The sequence below is a fragment of the Eurytemora carolleeae genome, unplaced genomic scaffold, assembly GCF_000591075.1.
Source record: "Eurytemora carolleeae unplaced genomic scaffold, Eaff_2.0 scaffold39, whole genome shotgun sequence".
Classification (NCBI taxonomy): Eukaryota; Metazoa; Arthropoda; class Copepoda; order Calanoida; family Temoridae; genus Eurytemora; species Eurytemora carolleeae.
The window spans coordinates 326,682-348,210 of record NW_019396056.1 but is presented as its reverse complement, the minus strand read 5'-3'; the positions used below and the strand labels follow the sequence as shown (position 1 = coordinate 348,210).

The window sequence follows — 21,529 nt, the reverse complement described above, 5'->3', positions numbered from 1 at the left end:
CCATCATTGTAACTCTCTGTGCAGTATTTGGGTCCGTAAGTATGTCTTAAATAAGGTGTAAGAGTCATCACCTAAACAATAGAGTTATCACCTGAACCTTGGAGTTATATCCTGAACCTTGGAGTTTATAACCTGAACCTTAGAGTTTATAACCTGAACCACGGAATTTATCACCTGAACCTAAAAGTTTATCCCCTGAACCTTGCAGTATAACCTAAACCATGGAATTTATCACCTGAACCTGGAAGTTTATCACTTGAACCTTGGAGTTAATCACCAGAAAATTGGAGTGACTTTGGAGATTATCCCCTGCACCTTTGAATTTATCATATAAACCTTGAAGTCTATCATTTAAACCTTGGAGTTTATTATTTAAGCCATGCAGTTTTTCATCTAAACCTTGGAATTTATCATGAGGCTTTTCGTCTAAAGCTAGAAGTTTATCATTATAGCTCTTCTGACTTGCAAAAGTTATTTCTGCTATTAGATATCGAAAAGTGACTTTATAGCCCTATCTAGGATTTCTCCGGACACTTTCCTTTTGTCTAAATGTTAAGCCCTAATCCTATCCTCCGCCCCTGTAAAAGACTCTGGATCAAACTCTTGGCTACCAGCCTTATTGACCCCTGATGATTACTATCTACACTTTTACTCCTAATATTTTCCATCATTTTGAAAGTTAAAAAAACTAACAAATTTAAATAAGGTTCTAAATTACACTCTTACTTTGGACAGCTTGGTCTCATCTCTCTCCAATAGTATCCTCTTCATTTGAGATATCTTCTTACAAGTATTATCTTTCTATAAACTTTGATTATGATTGTCTTTGGACATAAAAAAGATATTTGAAAGTATGAATACACTTTTCTTCTGTAAACAAAAGGTTCTATCTGGCCATAAAACATCGGTTTAAAAAAAAAAAAAACTAAAGCAATTGGAATGCAATTAGATCCACATAAAACATGAGGTTTCTTTGAAAGATCTCGATAAAAAGTTAGGATAATCATTTTCCCTATGTTCTCATACCCCACCAACCTATTTTTCTAAGGCATTTCAATAGTTTTTTTCAGCGCACCGTGGCAAAACTACCTTGGAGAAAAGAGGGGTTCACCTCGCTGGGCCCAGGTTTAGCTAGAAATCGCTCAACATACACTCCTTAAAGACAAATCTAGTGAGCTATTTTCAAGTATACTTAACTATTCTTGAGAGAACTGAAAACCATAGAGAATAGAATATATAGAGAGGAATTAAAAGAATCTCTCGTTATGCATTTTTTCAGTCCCTTTCAGCCTGAAAGGGAGTTCAAAGTGTACAAATCATGTAAATGTTCACAAATTATATGCAGTAGAGTACATTAATACAGTATGTTCCCTAGACTATTCATTTCAATTTCGAATTTTTTAAACTGTTAAATAAATTTCTGAAAGTATAGAAAGCTGACCCCTTGGCGTAGAAGATTTATATTATAATATTGCTCCTATCTAACTTGCATATGCATAGTAATGTTCCTTTCTTATTAACCCTATCCCGATTGAGAGTTTTTTTTACAACCCCCCCCCCTCTGATTCCTCTTATTTTGCCCTTAGAGTTGAGATAGGGAAGTGTAATACATGTCCCTAGTCAAACTATCAATTAGACCTTTAACTTTAGTTGTTAGAACAAGAAATATAGAAATCTGAAAATATTTCCATCTGATATCATATAAAAATTTTAAAATATTGTAAAATTTAATTAAAATAAATTATTTTAAAGGTTTACGGCATACTTAGATAAATTTTTTTAGATCTAAATATTTATTTTATGCTAATCCATTTAAAGATTTAAACAGGTTTACATTACATTACAAGATATAGCATTACATTTGCATCATTTTCATAATTTCCCTCAATTTTAAATCTAGTTCCGCCTTTGTAGGTCTTCGTTTAGGCTCGGGAACAGGCACAGGATTAGGTTCAGGTTCAGGGTGAGGATGAGGTTCAGTTTCAGGTTCAGCGATAAATTAATACACTTGCTTTTCGGGACACCCAGAATTACAATTCTTTTGGGAAATAGATGGAAATTTTGGAAAAATAAAAATTAATGTATAACAAAATTATATCGAACCATGAATTTGAAAATCTTTTTACTGAAGCTGAAAGTTTATAGGAAACAAAAGAAATGGGGTTTTAATTATGCAACACCGAATTCCTCCTCGCCTTTTCATTTAATTATATAAAATATGTAAATTAATTTGAAACAAGATATAAATTATACAAAAGAATCTTAAATAAAAATAATAAATCCTATTAAGACCTCCTAGTTTCTCTTTTACCAATTCACGTCTTCTTAAATTTTTGTTTGTATTATATTCCCCTGCTGTAACTCCTAGGAATTTGTTANGGGGTTGGCAACTCATCGTTTCCCTCCCCAGCCAACTAGATACTCATTACCCATTTATCCAGGTATTCTGGAGTGGGTCAACATTCAAACAAAAAATACAATGGATGGAAGAAGGGGGGAGGGCTCTTCCGTCCATTGTATTTTTGTATAAGTTAAAATTTTCGAATAGACTAATATCAAGTTTTAACTTGGTATATATTTTTCCTCAGGATCATGGCTGTGTTAACAACTTACATAACATATTAATAAACACCGTCTATATAGACATAATTTATTTAGTACTTTAACAAATATTGCACTTAATAGTTCACAGAATGGATGCAACAAATATTGATATTTAAATGTAATATAAATATAGTCCTTTGACTTGATTCAAATCAAATCTTTTATGATAATAACTTTGCAATAACGAACCTAATAACATTAAGACGAAAATAAATCATCCATTATTTATGGTATCAATAAACTTTTACTACGTGTTAGAAGAACCCTTCCTTCGACACGAAACCGAATTTTTTTTAGATTAGTGACAAAATTAATTGTCCTATTGCAGAAAGGTAGGGGGGGGGGGTGTTCAGGACTTTTCAGTTTTTTACCCGTAGCGTGTTCATTTTTGAAACTGCCAACTTGACATTTTTTCACAAAAGTAAATAATTATATTTTCAAAGTGCTACAGGGGTAGAAAACGTTAACTTCTAAGCTGTCGGAAGTCCAGTCGGTGCAAAAAAAATCAGTCTAGCCCACAACTTAAAATAATTAAGCTAATACAAAATTTGAGCCTAAATCTAGTTTATTTTTAACAGACCTTAGAAATATGTATCACATTTTAATATTTGTCAAAACGGAAGTAAAAGTTCTTCCATATTTTTTGCTAACTTCTTGGCAATTTTTTTAATCTTCCTTGCACCTTGTAAAGTCACAAACCTGATTTTCTAATTCCTATATCTTTGCAATCAAATGTCGTAGACCTTAGATATGAATTTTGTTATATCAATTAATCTAAGTTTGAAATATCAAAATTTTACACCATCAGGTTGCAAAGAAATAGGGATTAAAAAATTTGAGGTTGTGGCAAAAACTCAATTCCTTTAACCTAGTTTTTTTTATTAAAAAAATGAGCTGGCTTTAAAACGTTAGCACTCATGAACATGTTACACTTATCCCCCCTCTGTCTTTTCAGGGTTTTCAAAACAGAAAACACGATCTTGAAAATAATAATAAGTGGACATTATTCATATTGTAAAATGGACTGTAGTTTATGTTTTTTTTCAGGCACAATTTGTCAACAACATTAGTTTAAGATTCTTGATGGTTTTCAAAGAGAATATATTCTTAAAATAATAAACTAGAAGTGATAGAATCAAAATCATGGACTAAGTCTGATGTCATAGTTCGAAAACTAGCGACGTCAATAATTTTAATAAAGCCAAATAACATTACTTTTATCCCTTGACTTTTAATTCTTAACCTGTAACCTAGTTTAAAATAAACATTAATTAATATATTACATTTATGATTATTGAACTTTTTAATCCTGTCAGGGTTTCCCCATGCAAAGATACATCCTTGAGCTATTTAGTTTCGGATCCTGTAAGATGTTTAAACACGTTCCCTACAATCTTAAAATCATCCTGTGCTGATCTCATTATTGTCTGCAAGATTCCTTTAGGACTCTCAGACTCCACAGACCCATCTCCGCTCCCGCTTGAAACCTCATCCTTAACTTTTACACTTCGCTCGTATATTGTTTCATCTGGGTTGCGATGAGTAAACTGTTGGCCCAAGGGACCTGAAAGCAGCTGCCCCATAGGATACAAAATAACTTCCGCTGTAGGACCATTTTGTCCCTTCTTAATGTACATCTGGTTTGGATCTGTAGGAAGAGTAAGCAGATTTTTCTTGCTTTGTTCCATTCTAAGGTCTGCGTATACCTCTGTCCCTTCGTTATTTCCGTAATTGTTAAAGGTTTGAAGGAAGAAGTTGTTGCCTTGTTGTTGGGATTGATTGTTTTTCATTTTCTGAATAGCAGCCCGAAGCTTTAGTAATTCAGCTAATTTAGAGCTGTCCGACCTTTTGGATCCAGACTGTAATGGAGGTTCACGTACGACGGGATCAGTGAGCTGGATTGGGGTCACTATTCCGAATCCTAAACAGTAAACATTTAATTTATTAGTATGCACTCAGTGGCCTGTACTCTAAAAAAAATGAGGTGTTCAAAATGCAACCGCTGCTGAAAAGAATAAAAACAGATTTAAAATTATTTTGCATGAAAAAACTCTACAACAACTTTTAAGAAATCATATTGAGGAAAAATATGTATTTATATTTTTTAAGTAAATTTTTTTTGAGAATATTGAAATATGGTTGATTGGACAGCGTTTCTTCCCAAAGGTAAAAGAACAAGATTTATCTATTGCAAAGTATATGGCACAAAAGTTTTGTATAGTACATGTGGCGTAGAAGATAATAATGAATGTGCTCATACACAAACTCTTTTTGACCGTGAAGAAACTGGTTTTTTTTGCAATTTATGGGCAAAAGAACTATTCATGTGTCTCAAACTCGAATTCTCTAATCAACCTTAGGTCGTAGGCCGTTAACTGTTTAAACTAAGATTTCAATTAGATATATTGAAAATGGGAGTAGTATTCAATAGTTCTAAATTAAAAGCTTTGGATAAGATTAGGCGTTGGAAGCAAATCAACGTGCCTATACGTCAAATCATTATCACTGCAGACTAAACTTTAAAGAATTATAAAAGAAAATAACATAATCTTAAGTTTTATCCCGTAGAAACATTGGTTGAATGTAAATACTTTTGAAACAAAAAACATTTAGAGTCTCACAGTCTCAGGAGCATGACGTATTCAAGACGTTAATTGAGCATTTGAAAGTAATACATATTATTTAAGTAAGGAATGGCTGATCAAGGGAAATATAAAGAATCCGGACTTAGTCCGTTAGCTTGATTTCAAGGTTTAAATGCCAGAAGACATATATCTATTATAAGGACATTCTGAGTCTTGCGTCTAACACCAACAGATGGACACATTTCTCCACCATTACTCTTCTAGATAATCAATAGATGCAACCTTCCCAATCGTCCTTGCCTATCTCCCAATTAGTACTAAGCTTCGACAACGATGAACGTTCGTTATTCAACAAAATTTATTTTCATGACATTTATTGTTCGCATAATATCTATATGCCTTAGACCACGCAGCGCCAATTCGGAGATTGGAAACATTATAAAATAACGAACAGTTCAAGTTTAAAAATTGTTTTTTTTATATTAGAAAATAAATATAACTAAGATTAAGTTAAAATGGAAAGAATGCTCTTCTGATTGAAATAAACACGCCTTTTTCATGGCAACAAAAGTAAAAAAATCCTTATATCTTTTATAACAAATTTGGTTTTATATCATCACATATTATAATATGGACCTGCATCTCAATCAATCAAATTTAGTCAAATTCTTTTATGAGCTTTAGACCTCCATTTTAAAACTTTTCATTCACACCAAGTTGTTGAATATTTTGAATGGCATGGTTAATCAATGGCGTATACAGGGGGAAGGCAAGCGGGGCAGTGCATCCCCCTAGACCTGTAAAGGGGGAGACGCCCCCCTAGAACTCTGAGCTTTCACACTTTTTAAATCTTAAATTGAAGCGTGAAAAAAATTATTTTTACTTAGGAGTTTGAGGGGAGCCCCCCCCCCCCACACACACAAACAATTATATATTATTGAAGGGAATTTTAAAAATCGAATTTTGGAGCAAAAAAATATTATTGCAGTGCTGTAACCTAATTTCCCCTTTAAGTTCACCGACTTCAGAGTTTACAGAATTTCATTTTCAAAAATGTCTTTCACTTACATAACATATTATAAAATGTAGATTTTCTCCTTTTTGTTTGAAGGAAAGATAAAGTATAGTACTTGCAAGGTATTTGGACTATATGTGTACCTTTAAATTATCTTATACTTGATATTCAAGAAGTCAATTGTTTTGAATTTACAATTTGATTTTTGCACCCTCCCCACCGGGCAAAAAAAAATTTGTCCGCGCATATTTAGCCCCCCCCCCTCTAAATTTATTTCTGTATACGCCCTTGTGGTCAATTGATTTTAAAAAATGTATAGTTATCAGATGTTGCAGAAGTGGTTTGTATTTTTACTCCGGAACTGAGCACTCTTCACAAATTCTAATTTCATAACCCCTATATCTTTGCACCCTAATTTCGTAAGCCTTACAAACTGTGCCTTTTTTAGCACAAACATTCCAAGTTTGAAAACGTTGTTAAGTTATCCGGATTAGAAAATTGGATCGTTTGTGGCAAGTGTTTAGTTTTTCAGTTTATAAGTTTTATAAGATAAATAATCACATTATTAAAAGCAAGAGCAGGGATAGGGATAGATTCTAAGGAATGAAAATTACCTGAGTCTAATGACGCACTTGGTACTTTCTTTATCAACTCATTCTCCAACTTGTCAGCTATACCGTAACCTTCCCCTCCAGAATTGTAAAAAGAACCCTCGGAACTTGATGAGCTAGAACTGGATCCTCCCATGGTGAGACTAGTTCCAACAACAAACTCTTCATTGCTGCTTATATCTACTCTTGATAGTATATCACTATTTCCCCTAGACCCGTATCCGGAGTAAAGGGTATCCGACCCACCATTGCCAAAACTTAAGGAAGCACTTTTGTCGGAGTTAGGCAGAATATTGTATCCAGAGCTGGATAAAGGTTCGCTTCCAACAAATCCTTCTTCTTGTTTGAATCCAGATATTGATGTGGCTTTTTTCCTCTCAACATCTGTAAGAAGTACAACCTCTCCAATCCCAGGATCAGATCTTCTGTTAACGGGAAATCGAACCTAGATAATATGTTTTTAATGTTTCTATTTGTTGATTTATAATGTGTATAAGTTCTAACTATCAAAAACACCCAATAAGAAGAATCGACTCAATTTCCTCATTTTCCAAAACAATTTATAGCTTTTAGGCGTTAGATCAAATGGTCTAAGTTTAAAATCTCAAAGGTTTACGCCAACAAAAAGTTGAAAAGATAAAGGGATTCGAAAATTTGAGTTTGTGGCAAAAACTCATATCCTTTAAACTAGCGATGGAACTTTTAATGTCTAATCTTATAAAAAATCACTCTTTTAAGAAAAAAGTATTAAATTCCATTATAAGAAGCTTTAACTTTCAAAAGTAACTCTTTAAAAACCAAATTGAATTTACATCGCATCCGAAAAAGTATTCAACGTAGGAAGCCTTAATATTTAAAATTGTTGAATATCTTTCCCATTAACCTTTCCCCCTTAGAATTAAGCCAAAGGCAAGTCTTGTCACAAACTCAAATGTTCTAATCCCTATATGTTTGCAACCCAATGGCGCAGACCTTAGATATTTTAAATTTAGAATTTTTGATAGAATACATAGTTTGAAATATCTAAGGGTTGCACAGATATAGAGATTAGACAAATCAGAGTTGGTGACAAAGACTCAATTACTTTTAACTAATTTTCTAGCTTCAAAATCAGCAAGTCATTTTTATATTTACATAAATGAAACTTTCAAGAACGTGTTGAAATACCATGCTCTGGTGGTTGTATTAACTGAAGAAAAGTAATGTATCAATCAAGATTATAAACGTTACCTGTTTGCTCGGAAGAAAGCTATGCAGCACTAGTTCCCCCTGGTCAGAGGGAGGTTTAATGGAGTTTCTGGAGGGCCAGACAGGTCCCTTTTCCTCTTCTACTACCCGTCTCTTACCAGGTTGCGAGGGGGACCATCCCCCTCCGTCTATGGATCGTAAATAAGGGTCTCCTTTGTCTGCCTCCGAAAGTCCAAGTAATTCTTCCTCTGTATTTCCTGCCTCTGTATTTCCTGCCTCTGCTTTTTCAAGAATGATTTTCTTCAGTTTAGATAAAAATTCACCATTTTGAAAGTTGTTGCTTTCCTTGAGAAGCTTAAGAAGAAGATCTTTGTTGGATAATTTTTCCAGATTGTCCTCGTGTGATTGAACCAGCTGTGGTCCAACCGGGAACTGTATATCCTCGGGACTGGCCTCATAATACTCATATTCGTAGTCGGGAACATTTTCATTCTCTTTTCCTCTTTTTATCTTAACTATTCCTCTGTTAACCTCATAATCATGTGAGTTCCCAACATCTTCTATAGTGATACTTGCAAACGCCACACCGGGTTTAGTGTTGGAGTCTGAGGTCTCAGATTGTTGAGCTAGATCTAAGTCAGAGTTAAACTTTGTGATTGAATCATTCTCATTCTTGTTTCTGGTTGGAGTTATTTTTGGTTTCTTTTTAGTAGACTGAGTCGATGATATTTGCTCCATTTCCTGCTCATGAACAGATTTTTGATCATCAAATAATCGTTCAAGATCAAATATTTTTAGTTTCTCCATCTGCTGTTTCCGTAACTCCTCGTTTGCTTGCTTTATATTTGCCTGTTCCTGAATTCTAAGCTTCTCTTGTAGTTCCTCGTATCTTTCCTTTTGATTAATTTCCTCTTCTTTCTGTTTTTCTAAAAGGAATTTCCGTTCCTCCTCTTTTCTCTCTTCTTCTCGACGAATAATTTCCTCCAAATTAATTTTCTCTTTTTCTTGTCTCAACAGATCCAATCTCTTCTTTTCCATCCGTCTCATTTCTTCCAATCGTTTAAGATCGTCTATTTTTTTCAATTCTTTCTCGCGTATTTCTTTTTTCATTATCTCCTCTTGCTTAAGCTTTTCTAAACGTTGACTTTCTGCGATTTGCTCTATTTCAACTTTTTTAATTTCTTCCCATCTTTTTTCTTCTTCAATTTGTTTTTGAATCTCTTCCATTTTATCTTGAACATCTTGAAGACGAGGACTAACATCCTTTTCCTCTAACCCAACTGAACTACCAACAGAGTTAAAACGAGTGACGGCAAAGTTGTTTTGTGTATCAGCGTCAAGTTGAGAAATAGTTTCAAACAGTCCTAGGATACCAGTAGATCCAACTTCTTTACCATGAGAAGTCACGTCTTCCTTCGTCGTCAAATCTTAAAAAGAAATGTAAGAAATTTTATTTCGAAAAAAAACAGTGATTAGGACACAAGATAAAGGTTGTTTTTGAAGGGTTAATTTGTTTAGTGGCGACCTATTTGAAAATCATGATTGTCAATGAAGAAAGAACTTTTTACAAAAGCATTTGTAGACTATAGGGAACGGTATAGTGAATATAGTAGTCTATCCAAAGAGAATAGAATATATATTAGAGTGGAATTTAGACAATCTCTCGGTATGAATTTTGTCAGTCCCATTCAGCCTAAAAGGGAGTTCAAAGTGTACAAATCATGTAAATGTTCACAAATTATATGCAGTAGAGTACACTAATAAAGTATGTTCCCTAGGTTATCCATTTCAATTTCGAATTTTTTAAGCTANAAAACAGGAGTACACACTACAAATAGACACCAAGAAAAACAGGAGTACACACTACAAATAGACACCAAGAAAAACAGGAGTACACACTACAAATAGACACCAAGAAAAACAGGAGTACACACTACAAATAGACACCAAGAAAAACAGGAGTACACACTACAAATAGACACCAAGAAAAACAGGAGTACACACTACAAATAGACACCAAGAAAAACAGGAGTACACACTACAAATAGACATAAAGAAATACAGAAAAAAAGATATGATACGGGCAAACAAGTTTTCTTTTATTTGTCCCATGTTGGAAGTAGTTTAAAACTAACAAGAACATTTTAAGCTATAGGATAGAAGAAAAACGTTAAACTTTATGTCAAACAAACCCAGTAAAACTAAAAATGTTTTTTTTATTTGGCTTAAAACGCTTAAAAATTACACAGGGGGTGGGGCTTGGCACTCTGTACCCTTGGCCAAACTCTTAAAAAATGATGCAGCTCCTCCTAAAAAATGCTAGTTGTGCCCCTGTAAACCTATTTTACCACTTAAAGATGTTCCTGAGGGCCAGAATATTTAATATTACTTTTAAAACTTATAAGTTAGACAAAATGACCCAAACATGTGCAATATACCGTTGGAACCGTCTTGACAGTGAAAATCCAGTGGTGTAAGTAAAAAATATTTAAGCTGAAGGTTTTTTGTATTTTGTTATTTTAAATGGTTTACACTGAAATCTTGATGACTGTTATATACTTTATAGAGATTACAACATGTTCCTTAATTTTCGACCTTGAGAGTCTTCACTCTTAGTACTGAAACTGAAATTTTATAATCAACTGATTGTAAAGCTGCAACCTATGTAAACAACTTGTTACAAATGTTACAATTATTACAATCACGCAATATATTCGGTCTATTTAAAACAAAAGGTCTAAACGTTTTATTAAAAAAGGAAAATCTTATCAAATTAGATGTTATCTTTGAATATTTTCTAAAACCTCTCCTCTTAATGCCTATTAATAGAATTCAATACTTTTATTTCAATTGAAACTCAGAAGAGAGGAAGGAGAAGAACCCTTCCTGGAAAATTTGGAAGACCGGACGTACCCCCCCCCCTTCCCGGCCCCTGGAAAAATCGGATAATCTTGGATAACACATGTTTTCACTCCCACCCGCAGCCGTTTCAGGGTTTTGACATAAAAGGGGCCAAAATTTCAGGGGGGGGTTAAAATATATATATATTTCAACTATTTCCCCCACCCTGGAAATTTACGTAAGCCGCCCAAATTCCCCTATCCCCCCCAGTTTATCTTATGTCTACGACTTGGGACGGGGTTGCAAAGATACAAGGATTAGAATGTGAAAAGTGGGCCAGGTTATTAAGCCTAAAATTTTTAGTCTTTTATCAAAGAATAATGTTTACGTACATTATCACAAGTAGAAAATATATATATGTTGATATTGAATGAAATTGCTAATTCACTTTTTAAAACCATTCAAGATAAATTTAAAACCTAACATCTGCAACCCTAATAGGAATAATGTGACCGAAACTTCACTTTTTTCTCTCTGATTACTCAGAAGATGATAGTTTGAAATTAGGGCCCGGAAAGAAAATTCCCGGAATAAAAGAGAAATATTTGTTCCACATACTCAATTCTTTTAAAATCCTAAATTAACCGATTTTATCAAGGGAATCAAAATAAAAATTTTCCAATTATAAAATATCTGTTATCTTAATAAGAAAACGGATTATCTTTTTTTTACCTTTAATTAGTTTAACAGAAGGTGTATTGTACTGTATTAATGAAGAGGGCGGAGCAGAAGTGAAGGTTTCCTCTATTTCCAGATTGTTCGAACCATCAGAAGCTTCCATGAGAGAAATTCTTTTAATATTCTCAGAGTTTGCAGTTCTAGCAGTGATGTCATCATCAATGTCAAAATCAATGTAATCATCTTGCTCTGTCCTGTGCCCTGGAGCTAACTGAAACTCCTGCAAGGTTCTTGTCAACTTTTCAATTTCCTCTTTCAGCTTGTAGATTGTTTCTTTGCTTTCATCGGTCACCATCTGTTCTGCAAGGGGTTTTATGGTCTCTGGTTCTATATCAGATTCAAATGTTGTTATCTCTGACAGCATTTCTTGAAACTTGTTATCGGCAACAGTTATGCTTCCATTGCTATTTAACATCTGTTCAAAATCATATGCTGAGATTCTTTTAACGCCCGGATGTTTGTCTGGGTCAAAAATTTCGTCTACGTCTATTTTCAGATGAGGATTAACCTGATGCATAGGTAGAACAACAAAAGGTTCATTGTCATTCATGTCTTCCATGGCAGACATTAAAGATTTTGCTCTCTGTCTCAGCTTCCGCCTTCTGAGTTTCATGAGTTTGGCTAGTTCTTTCATATCATCCGAACTAACTTTATTATTTGAAACAATTGATGTTTGTGATTCATTAAGTGAAGAGGCTGCATCCATATCTGAAAAGTTAGGTGATTTTCCTTTATTATGGATCAAAATATCTTTTTTATTCTCGTCATCCTGTTCTCTTAGCTCCTTTAATAAGTTTAAAGGATTACCAAGAGTTGTGTGAATTTCTGTAATTGTTGAAGGAGTTGTAGATTGTTTAAGCTCTACCCTAGATGTTGAAATGGTTGTTGATTGAATAACAATTTCCCGAGGTTCCAGTTCCGAGGTTCTCTCCTCCTCAACGAAGGATTTTGTCTGAGCAAGGTTTGCCGGCCAAACTCTGGAGTCTGGATGAAGTGCAACTTTAAAATTGGTCTGAGGTCCACTTTGGGTTGTAGTAAATTCTCTCTTTAGTTGAGAGTTTTCAGCTGAAACTTTATCTTTTGAAACCCATAGTCCATTGCTCCCACTGATTTCTATTAACTCATCTTTATCCATGACTGCTTGTTTATTTTGTGGTTCATGTTTCTGAGCAGGACTGTTGGAGGGCAATTGGAATGAATTTTCTAATTCAGGAACATTTGGTCTGGCTTGGGGGAGGTTGGTGGATGGAGTAATTGGACCAGATGGAATGGGATGAAAATTTGTCCTTGTCGATATGGTAGGGTTTGGCCGGATCTTCAGCCGACCTTTCTTTCTGAAGGTTTGTTTCTCAGTTGAAGATCGCATTTTATTCCTGGTTTCTTTTGTTACGGTTTCTGGAATTATTGTTGAAGATCTATCTAGCTCCTTCTGATTACCACTTATAGATGGTGATTTTTCCACAAAACTTGGAAATGGAGATAACTTGATTTCCTCGAATTCCTTCTGTCTGTTCTCCTTAATACCATCATTTTCATTCAGTTGTAGATTGTCAAGGGATGGGACTGCTTCTTGTGGCATGAGAACTGCAACATGAGTAGTTTTTATGGTCGATTTAACCACAGAAGGTCGTGTTGGAAAAAATTGAACTTGTGGTGGAATCTTATCAATATTAAGTTCCTCGTTTTTTCTGGGAAGATTTAAGCTTATTTCTAAATCCTTGTCTTGGTTTGAATTTATCTCTGGTCGAGGAGTCATTTCAAGAAATAGATCCGGTTGTGAAGGAGTAGACTGATCTGGTTCAATGGGGTTTGGGACAGGATAAGGGTTTGAATGATGATTAACATGGACTTGAACCTGTTGAGCTACATCAAAGTAAGTTGGATGTTTTAGATTTGGATGGGAAAGATGGTGCGGCATTGGTGGAGGTAGTATACTAAGAGGTTCTTGAGTTGGAGCAGGGATGGTTGAAGTGTTATCTGCAAAATCAAATTTAGACTGTGGTGTGCTTACTTTACGAGGAGGATCTAAAGGACCTGGAGAATTGTGAAGTTTCTTCAAAAAGTGAGTAAATGGAGTGGTCATGCTATTGTCAGTTTTAAATTTAGGCCCAAGAGAGGGATTAAAACTTGTCTGTACAAAAGAGTGTGGTGTGGTCAGCCGAGGCACAGAACTTGGAGATAAACCAGGAGGGTAGTAAACTGGAGCCCTTGAGTTGTGTTTATCTGAACCTGAAATTTCAGACGGAGAAATTGTCGGATCATACTTGAACTTGTTATCAGAATAAGAGTTTGCAAAATCCGTTCCAAAATGTATTGACTTGGGTTTTGGATAGCTGGGTGGTGCAGGATGTCCGTGTTTGGGAGAATACAAACTGTGTTCATTTTGTGTAAAAAATCCTCCAACGTCTTGAGACACTGGTGGTGGCATATGAGGTGATATAATCCCACCTATAGGAAAGTTAATGAGTGAGTGAGGAGTTGAGGAAACAAATGTCAATTTAGGAACCGGAGAAGAGCGATAATAACTTTTTGGAGTAGAGCTTTCAACAGAAGCAGGTGAACCTCGAGGAGTTGGGGAAACATATATAGATTTTGAAGTTGATATATAAGAAGGAGTTGGATATCCGTATGCAGGTTTTAGAGATGAGTTGTAAATAGGAGTTGGAGTTGACCCATAGAAAGGTTTAGGAGTAGATCCATAGGCAGGGCTCGTTTGAGATCCATAAAGGCTAGGTGTGTATATATATGCTGGACTTTCGGATGATTGATAGATAGGTTTAGGAGTGGATACATATTCAGAGTGGGGAGAGGATTCATGTAGCGGGGTTTTAGTGGAATCATACATTGGTGTCATCCCATAATTAGATTTGGTTGTTGATGAAGCCTCATAAACTTGTTTTTGAGTGGACTTTAAGTATACCGTTGGTGTAGAGTACAGAGAGGGGTTTGCTGTTGTTTCATATCTTGTGTTGTGAGTAGTATAATGGGAGGATATTGTGGTCTGATGGGAAGGATTTGATTTTGATGAATGTTGAAACGGACCTAAAGAAAAGTGTTCCAGTGTTAGATTATGTTCCTCCATTAATCTTGGAAGTTGTTCCCAAGGAACAACCTCGTGCTCAGGAGTCAGTTGGCTTATGGGAACTAATTCATATCCAGGTGGCAAGGGAGGTAGAGGACTTGTCAACAAAGGACCCATGGTGGGTTTTGTACGGGAGTAAGAAGGAGATGTAAAGATATGAGCTGAATATGGAGTTCGGGGAGTAAGTTGGGAAATTTTGATGGTTGTTCTAGGTCTAAGGGATGTTGTAGAAAAGTCTGGTCTTGCTGTGGTTTTTATTTGTTTTGTTGATTCTTTCTCTTTACTGGGTATCAAGTAAAGAGTATCACCGTCCTTGTAAACTGGCAGGGAACTACCACCAGAATGAATAGATTCTCTTTGTGGTCTAAGAACATCTGCATTTTTATCGAGAACATTCATTTCCGGTTCAACACCACTTTTCCTATCAGGAAAGTGCGGAAATTTTCCGGTAACTTCCTCTATCGTAGAACTTCTTTCAAGTTCTCTGAGAAATCTGGATTTGTTTGCTAACCATTGTTTATAGTCGTTAGAGTTTTGTAACAGATGTTTAAACTCACCAAGGCTTGGTGTATAACTAGATTTAATCGTATTATCGATATCACCATCGGTTAGTGCTGGAATAACTACCGCTTCAGAACTTGAAACCAGAGAACTTAATATCTTGGGAGGTTTATCACCTTGAGATTTATAGTTTCTCGATTTGTCACTTTCCTCGATCGGACTTAAGGTATGTGTGGATATGACCCGCTCCGAAGATTCAGGAGTGAGGTCATCTTCTGCGGTCAATGGAACATGTTGAGGTTGTAAACCAGCTTGGGCTGTTAGGACGATGCTATTATAGGACCATGATCCTCTTCCTTCGGTCAAATTTCAGATTATGAATATTTATAACTATTTATGAATATTACTTAACAAAAAGAATAATTGCAAACCAATTGCAAGCAAAATTAGTTTCGATAAAGTATTATTATTATTATTATTATTATTATTATTATTATTATTATTATTATTATTATTATTATTATTATTATTATTGTTAATCATATGATCGAATTTATTATTATAATTATGATCATAATTATTATCAAGTAAATTGAGGAAGTGAATCAAAGAAATAACGTTACTAAGCAACTCAACTATGTGATTTATTTTACAAAATTAATTAAAACCAGAGGATAAATTCTTGGACCATGTGGCGCGGAAATACTATAAAGAAACATGTAATAAATACTGTTTTCATTAACTAGGTAAACATAGAGATAAATTAAAGGCATATATTAAAAAGGACGACCCGTGGTGTAAAGAAATAACTGAATAATTAAAAATAATGAAATTTAGATAATATTATATTTGAAGCTTTCTACCAAAGTAAATGTATACTTTATAAGGAAAGAGGAAAATATTTTGTTTGGGACACAAAAAGTTTTATTAAAAAAAGTATTAAAAAAGAGATTATATATTTACAATAATCTTATATATATATATGTTCTGAAATTTTCCTGGAGTAATCTCTAGATGAGGTTGAGATGTTACAGCATTGAACGTCTCAACTCCAGGTTTATTGTTTTCCTCAGGTAAACTTCTACTTTCAATTTCCTCATCTTTTGTTTGAGAAACCTGGCCTCCATATGGTATATCCTTATCTTGAGGCGTCAGTGCAATGGGTTCAGAATAAACAGGAGCAGGATTCAACTGCTCTCCAAACCTGGGTGGTTCTCCTCGATACTTCACTTCAATAAACGGAAACTTGGTATCCTAAAATTATACATATGTTAAGTATAAGATGAACCTGAAAGCAGATTAGAGAGAAGAATGAAGAGAGAACAGAGAAGAGAAAAGAGAAAGGGAGAGTAGAGAGAAAAGAGTGGAAAGAAGAGATAAGAGATAAGAGAGAAGAGAGTAGAGAGAAGAGAGTAGAGAGAAAAGAAAAGAGAGTAGAGAGAAGAGAGGGGAGAGAAGAGAGAAGAGAGAAGAGAAGAGAAAAGAGAGATGAGAGAAGAGAAAGGGAGAGTAGAGAGAAAAGAAAAGAGAGTAGAGAGAAAAGAAAAGAGAGTAGAGAGTAGAGAGGGGAGAGAAGAGAGAAGAGAGAAGAGAGAAGAGAAAAGAGAGAAGAGAGAAGAGAAAGGGAGAGTAGAGAGAAAAGAAAAGAGAGCAGAGAGTAGAAAAAAGAGATAAGAGAGAAGAGAAAAGAGAGTAGAGAGAAAAGAAAAGAGAGTTGAGAGATGAGAGAAAAGAGAGTAGAGAATAAAAAGAAGAAAGATGAGAGAAAAGAGAAGACAGTAGAAAGAAGAGAGAGGAGAGAAAAGAGTAGAGAGAAGAGAGAAGAGAGAAGGGAAAAGAGGAAAAGATAAGAGAGTAGAGAGAAGAGAGTAGAGAATAAAGAGAGTAGAGATTAAAGAGAAGAGAGAACAAAGAACAGAGAACAGAGAACAAAGAACAGAGAACAGAGAACAGAGAACAGAGAACAGGGAACAGGGAAAAGTGAACAGAGAACAGAGAACAGAGTTGAGAGAAGAGAAAAGAGAGTAGGGAGAAGAGAGAAGAGGGTAGAGAGTAGAAAGTAGAGAAAAGAGTAAAGAGTAGAGAGAACAGAGAACAGAGAACAGAGAACAGAGAACAGAGAAGAGGGAAGAGAGAAGAGAGTAGAAAGTAGAGATTAGAAAGTAGAAAGTAGAAAGTAGAGAGAAGAGAGTAAAGAGTAGAGAGTAGAAAGAAGAGAGAAGAGAGAAGAGAGAAGGAAGAAGAGAGAAGAGAGAAAAGAGTAGAGAGTAGAGAGTAGAGAGAAGAGAGTAGAGAGAAAAGAAAAGAGAGTAGAGAGAAAAGAAAAGAGAATAGAGAGAAAAGAAAAAAGAGTAGAGAGTAGAAAGAAAAGAGAGGAGAGAAGAGAGAAGAGAGTAGAGAGAAGAGAGAAGAGAGAAGAGAAAAGAGAGAAGAGAGAAGAGAAAGGGAGAGTAGAGAGAAAAGAAAAGAGAGCAGAGAGTAGAAAGAAGAGATAAGAGAGAAGAGAGAAAAGAGTAGAGAGAAAAGAAAAGAGAGTTGAGAGATGAGAGAAAAGAGAGTAGAGAGTAGAGAATAAAAAGAAGAGAGATGAGAGAAAAGAGAAGACAGTAGAAAGAAGAGAGAGGAGAGAAAAGAGAAGAGAGTAGAGAGAAGAGAGAAGAGAGAAGAGAGAAGAGAGAAGAGAGAAGAGGAAAAGATAAGAAAGTAGAGAGAAGAGAGTAGAGATTAAAGAGAAGAGAGAACAAAGAACAGAGAACAGAGAACAAAGAACAGAGAACAGAGAACAGAGAACAGAGAACAGGGAACAGGGAAAAGTGAACAGAGAACAGAGAACAGAGTTGAGAGAAGAGAAAAGAGAGTAGGGAGAAGAGAGAAGAGGGTAGAGAGTAGAAAGTAGAGAAAAGAGTAAAGAGTAGAGAGAAAAGAGAACAGAGAACAGAGAACAGAGAACAGAGAAGAGGGAAGAGAGAAGAGAGTAGAAAGTAGAGATTAGAAAGTAGAAATTAGAAAGTAGAGAGAAGAGAGTAAAGAGTAGAGAAAAGAGAGAACAGAGAACAGAGAAGAGGGAAGAGAGAAGAGAGTAGAAAGTAGAGATTAGAAAGTAGAAAGCAGAAAGAAGAGAGAAGAGAGTAAAGAGTAGAGAGTAGAAAGAAGAGAGAAGAGAGAAGAGAGAAGGAAGAAGAGAGAAGAGAGGAAAGAGTAGAGATTAAAGAGAAGAGAGAAGAGAGAAGAGAAAAAAGAGTAGAGGAAAAGAGACTAGGGAGAAGAGAGAATATAGAAGAGTGAAAAGAGAGAAGAGAAAAGAGAGTAGAGGAAAAGAGACTAGGGAGAAGAGAGAATAGAGAAGAGAGAAAAGAGAGAAGAGAGAAGAAAGAGAAGAGAGTAAAGAGCAACTAGAAGAGAGAAGAGAGTAGAGGAAAAGAGAGAACAGAGTAGAGGAAAAGAGATAACAGAGTAGAGGAAAAGAGAGTAGGGAGAAGAGAGAAGAGAGAATATAGAAAAGAGAAGAGAGAAGAGAGAGGAGAGAGAAGAAAGAGAAGAGAATAAAGAGTAGAGAGTAACTAGAAGAGAGAACAGAGTAGAGGAATAGATAGTAGGGAGAAGAGAGAATAGAGAAAAGAGAAGAGATAATAGAGAAAAGAGAAGAGAGTAGAGAGCAGAGAATAGATAGTAGAGATAAGAGAGAAGAGGGAAGGATGAAGAGAGAACAGAAAAGAGAGAAGAGGGAAGAGAGGAGAGAGGAGAGAGAAGAGGGAAGAGAGAACAGAGTAGAGAGAGTAGAGAGAAGAGAGAGAAGATAGAGAAGAAATCGGAGAAGAAAAGAGAAGATAGAGGAGAAAAGAGAGTAGAGAGAAAGGTGTACAGAGAAGAGAGTAGAGAGAAGATTTAAAAACAGAACACAGAAGAAAGAAAGGAGAAGAAAAGAGGGAAGAAAGAAGGGAGAATAGAAAAGAGAGAAGAGGGAAGAGAGGAGAGAGAAGAGGGAAGAGAGAACAGAGTAGAGAGAGAAGATAGAGAAGAAAACGGAGAAGAAAAGAGAAGATTGAGGAGAGAAGAGAGTATAGAGAAGGGAGTAGAGAGAAGAGAGTAGTGAGTAGAGAGAAGATATAAAAACAGAACACAGAAGAGAGAACACAGAAGAGAGAACACAGAAGAGAGAACATAAGAACAGAGAACAGAGAACAGAGAACAGAGAACAGAGTTGAGAGTAGAGAAAAGAGAGTAGGGAGAAGAGAGAAGAGAGTAGAGAGTAAAAAGTAGAGAGAAAAGAGTAGAGAGTAGAGAGAAGATATAAGAGAGTAAAGAGTAGAGAAAAGAGAGAACAGAGAACAGAGAACAGAGAATAAGGAAAAGGTAGAGAGTAGAGAGTAGAGAGAAGAGAGGAGAGATTAGAACGGGTAAAATAGATAGTAAATAATAGAGATTAGAAATTAAAAATTATTTGTGAGAAGTGAGTGAATTTGAGAAAGTTTAAAGAGAGTAGAAGTAGTAAATAAAGTTGCAGTCGAGTAGAAAGTAGAAATGTATATTAAAACGGACCCTGTGTTGTGTATTTAGGGTGCTGTAGCTGCTTTATCTAAATTTCAAGGAAAATTCACCGTTAACTATGAACACCTTAGGCCGTTATTTGACATGGAAGCCTTTAAAATATATATACACAATACACGTATGCACACGAGTACACTTTTTAAAATATATATATACACAATACACGTATGCGCACGAGTACACTGTTTAAACTCGAATATGACAGAAATCCTGCAGGAAATGTTACAAACCTACAAAAAAGCATCTTAGAGCACTATGTACTTTTATATTTATAAAATTAGACTTTTACTGCTTAATTCCCCACAGTCTCCTCCCTTGCATAATCCAATGGCTTTGATCTGCCAAAAAAGTTTAAAATTCTAATATTTTAGAATAAAAAACAAAACTAGTGATTTCAATTTGAGGAAGTACCTAGAAAATGAAAATTGATCTGCGTAAGAGTATAAATGAAAATTGATCTGTGTAAGAGTATAAATGAAAATTGATCTGTGTAAGAGTATAAATGAAAATTGATCTGCGTAAAAGTATAAATGAAAATTGATCTGCGTAAGAGTATAAATGAAAATTGATCTGTGTAAGAGTATAAATGAAAATTGATCTGTGTAAGAGTATAAATGAAAATTGATCTGCGTAAAAGTATAAATGAAAATTGATCTGCGTAAAAGTATAAATGAAAATTGATCTGCGTAAAAGTATAAATGAAAATTGATCTGCGTAAAAGTATAAATAAAAATTGATCTGCGTAAAAGTATAAATGAAAATTGATCTGCGTAAGAGTATAAATGAAAATTGATCTGCGTAAAAGTATAACATTTTTTAGTAAATTCAGTAGTAATTAAAACATTATTGTGAATTTTTGTGAGAAAGTTTAACAAAACTTTGTTAATGAAAAATGTTATACATACAGAAATGTTCTATTGTATTCCAATAAATACGGCATGTATTGTTTTCAGGTTTAGCAATTTTGTATTGAATTACATGTATCTACATGTCAAATAATTCTTTAAAAATTGTTGTATTGCGTGATGAATTATATTACAACTGTTCACATGCAGAATATTCCGACAGGCTTGATTTCAAGTTGAATAAATAAAGTTACGACCAATAAATAAGACAATTCCGAGGTCGTCAATTGCCAGACAATTTGAAGAACAGAAAGATTTGACACAAAAAAACACTTAAACGAATCAAGTTGAAAGTATTTAGAATTTTAACAGTGAACAAAACAAATGAAATACGAATTATATTTTTTTTTGTAGACCACATACCAGGCTAAGAAGATCCATTTTCATACTGGGAAAAATAAAAACAGCGGACTCCGCCGTCTCTGCTGCAGATCTTTCCGCCAATTCTGGATCCACTGGATGTAGACCTGCTGTGTTCACTATTCCTCCCACCAAAACTGAGATATATACATAACAAATCCACGAATATTTCATGGTTATAGAACACTGTTTTCATTGTCACTTCTCTAAGACGCTGGACATACTTCGTCCGTATCTTAAAACAAACTGGAGAGTTTAACTCTAGTCTAGTATCCACGCCATCTGGTATATAAACTTTAAATTTCACACGCACACACAGTAAACACACTCACATATTACAGTATACACCCCCCCCCGCATACACACATGCAATTTTATACGATTAAGATGCATGGATATTTCCATATTTCATATAAAAAAGTTCAAAATCAAATGAACAAAAAAAATAGTTCATAAGAACTTTTGCTTACTAATTAGATCAGATGAAGCTTAAAAATAGTTCAAATGAACTATTAATCTAATCTATCCTGCAATATATGATGCTTTATGCT

General features: G+C 34.8%; 1 protein-coding gene across 1 annotated transcript; it reads right to left on the bottom strand.

The window, feature by feature from the left end:
- Nucleotides 1-3,425: 3,425 nt before the first annotated feature.
- Nucleotides 3,426-21,338, bottom strand: LOC111707204 (uncharacterized). Its single transcript, XM_023480263.1, has 6 exons — nt 20,982-21,338; nt 16,164-16,419; nt 11,577-15,521; nt 8,046-9,430; nt 6,819-7,260; nt 3,426-4,525 (listed from the first exon to the last, which is right to left on the bottom strand). Exons 1-6 carry the CDS (start codon nt 21,150-21,152, stop codon nt 3,951-3,953), a joined length of 6,774 nt encoding a protein of 2,257 aa, XP_023336031.1. The 5' UTR covers nt 21,153-21,338; the 3' UTR covers nt 3,426-3,950.
- Between the last annotated feature and the right edge of the window lie 191 nt (nt 21,339-21,529).

What these genes read in the sequence shown, in the direction of transcription:
- LOC111707204 (XM_023480263.1), bottom strand. Translation starts at nt 21,152, where the DNA reads ATGAAATATTCGTGGATTTGTTATGTATATATCTCAGTTTTGGTGGGA. An exon ending in TCATCTAGAGATTACTCCAG is followed by an intron (nt 15,522 to 16,163) that starts GAAAATTTCAGA and finishes ATTTGACCGAAG; the next exon opens with GAAGAGGATCATGGTCCTAT. An exon ending in GCTTTCTTCCGAGCAAACAG is followed by an intron (nt 7,261 to 8,045) that starts GTAACGTTTATA and finishes CATATTATCTAG; the next exon opens with GTTCGATTTCCCGTTAACAG.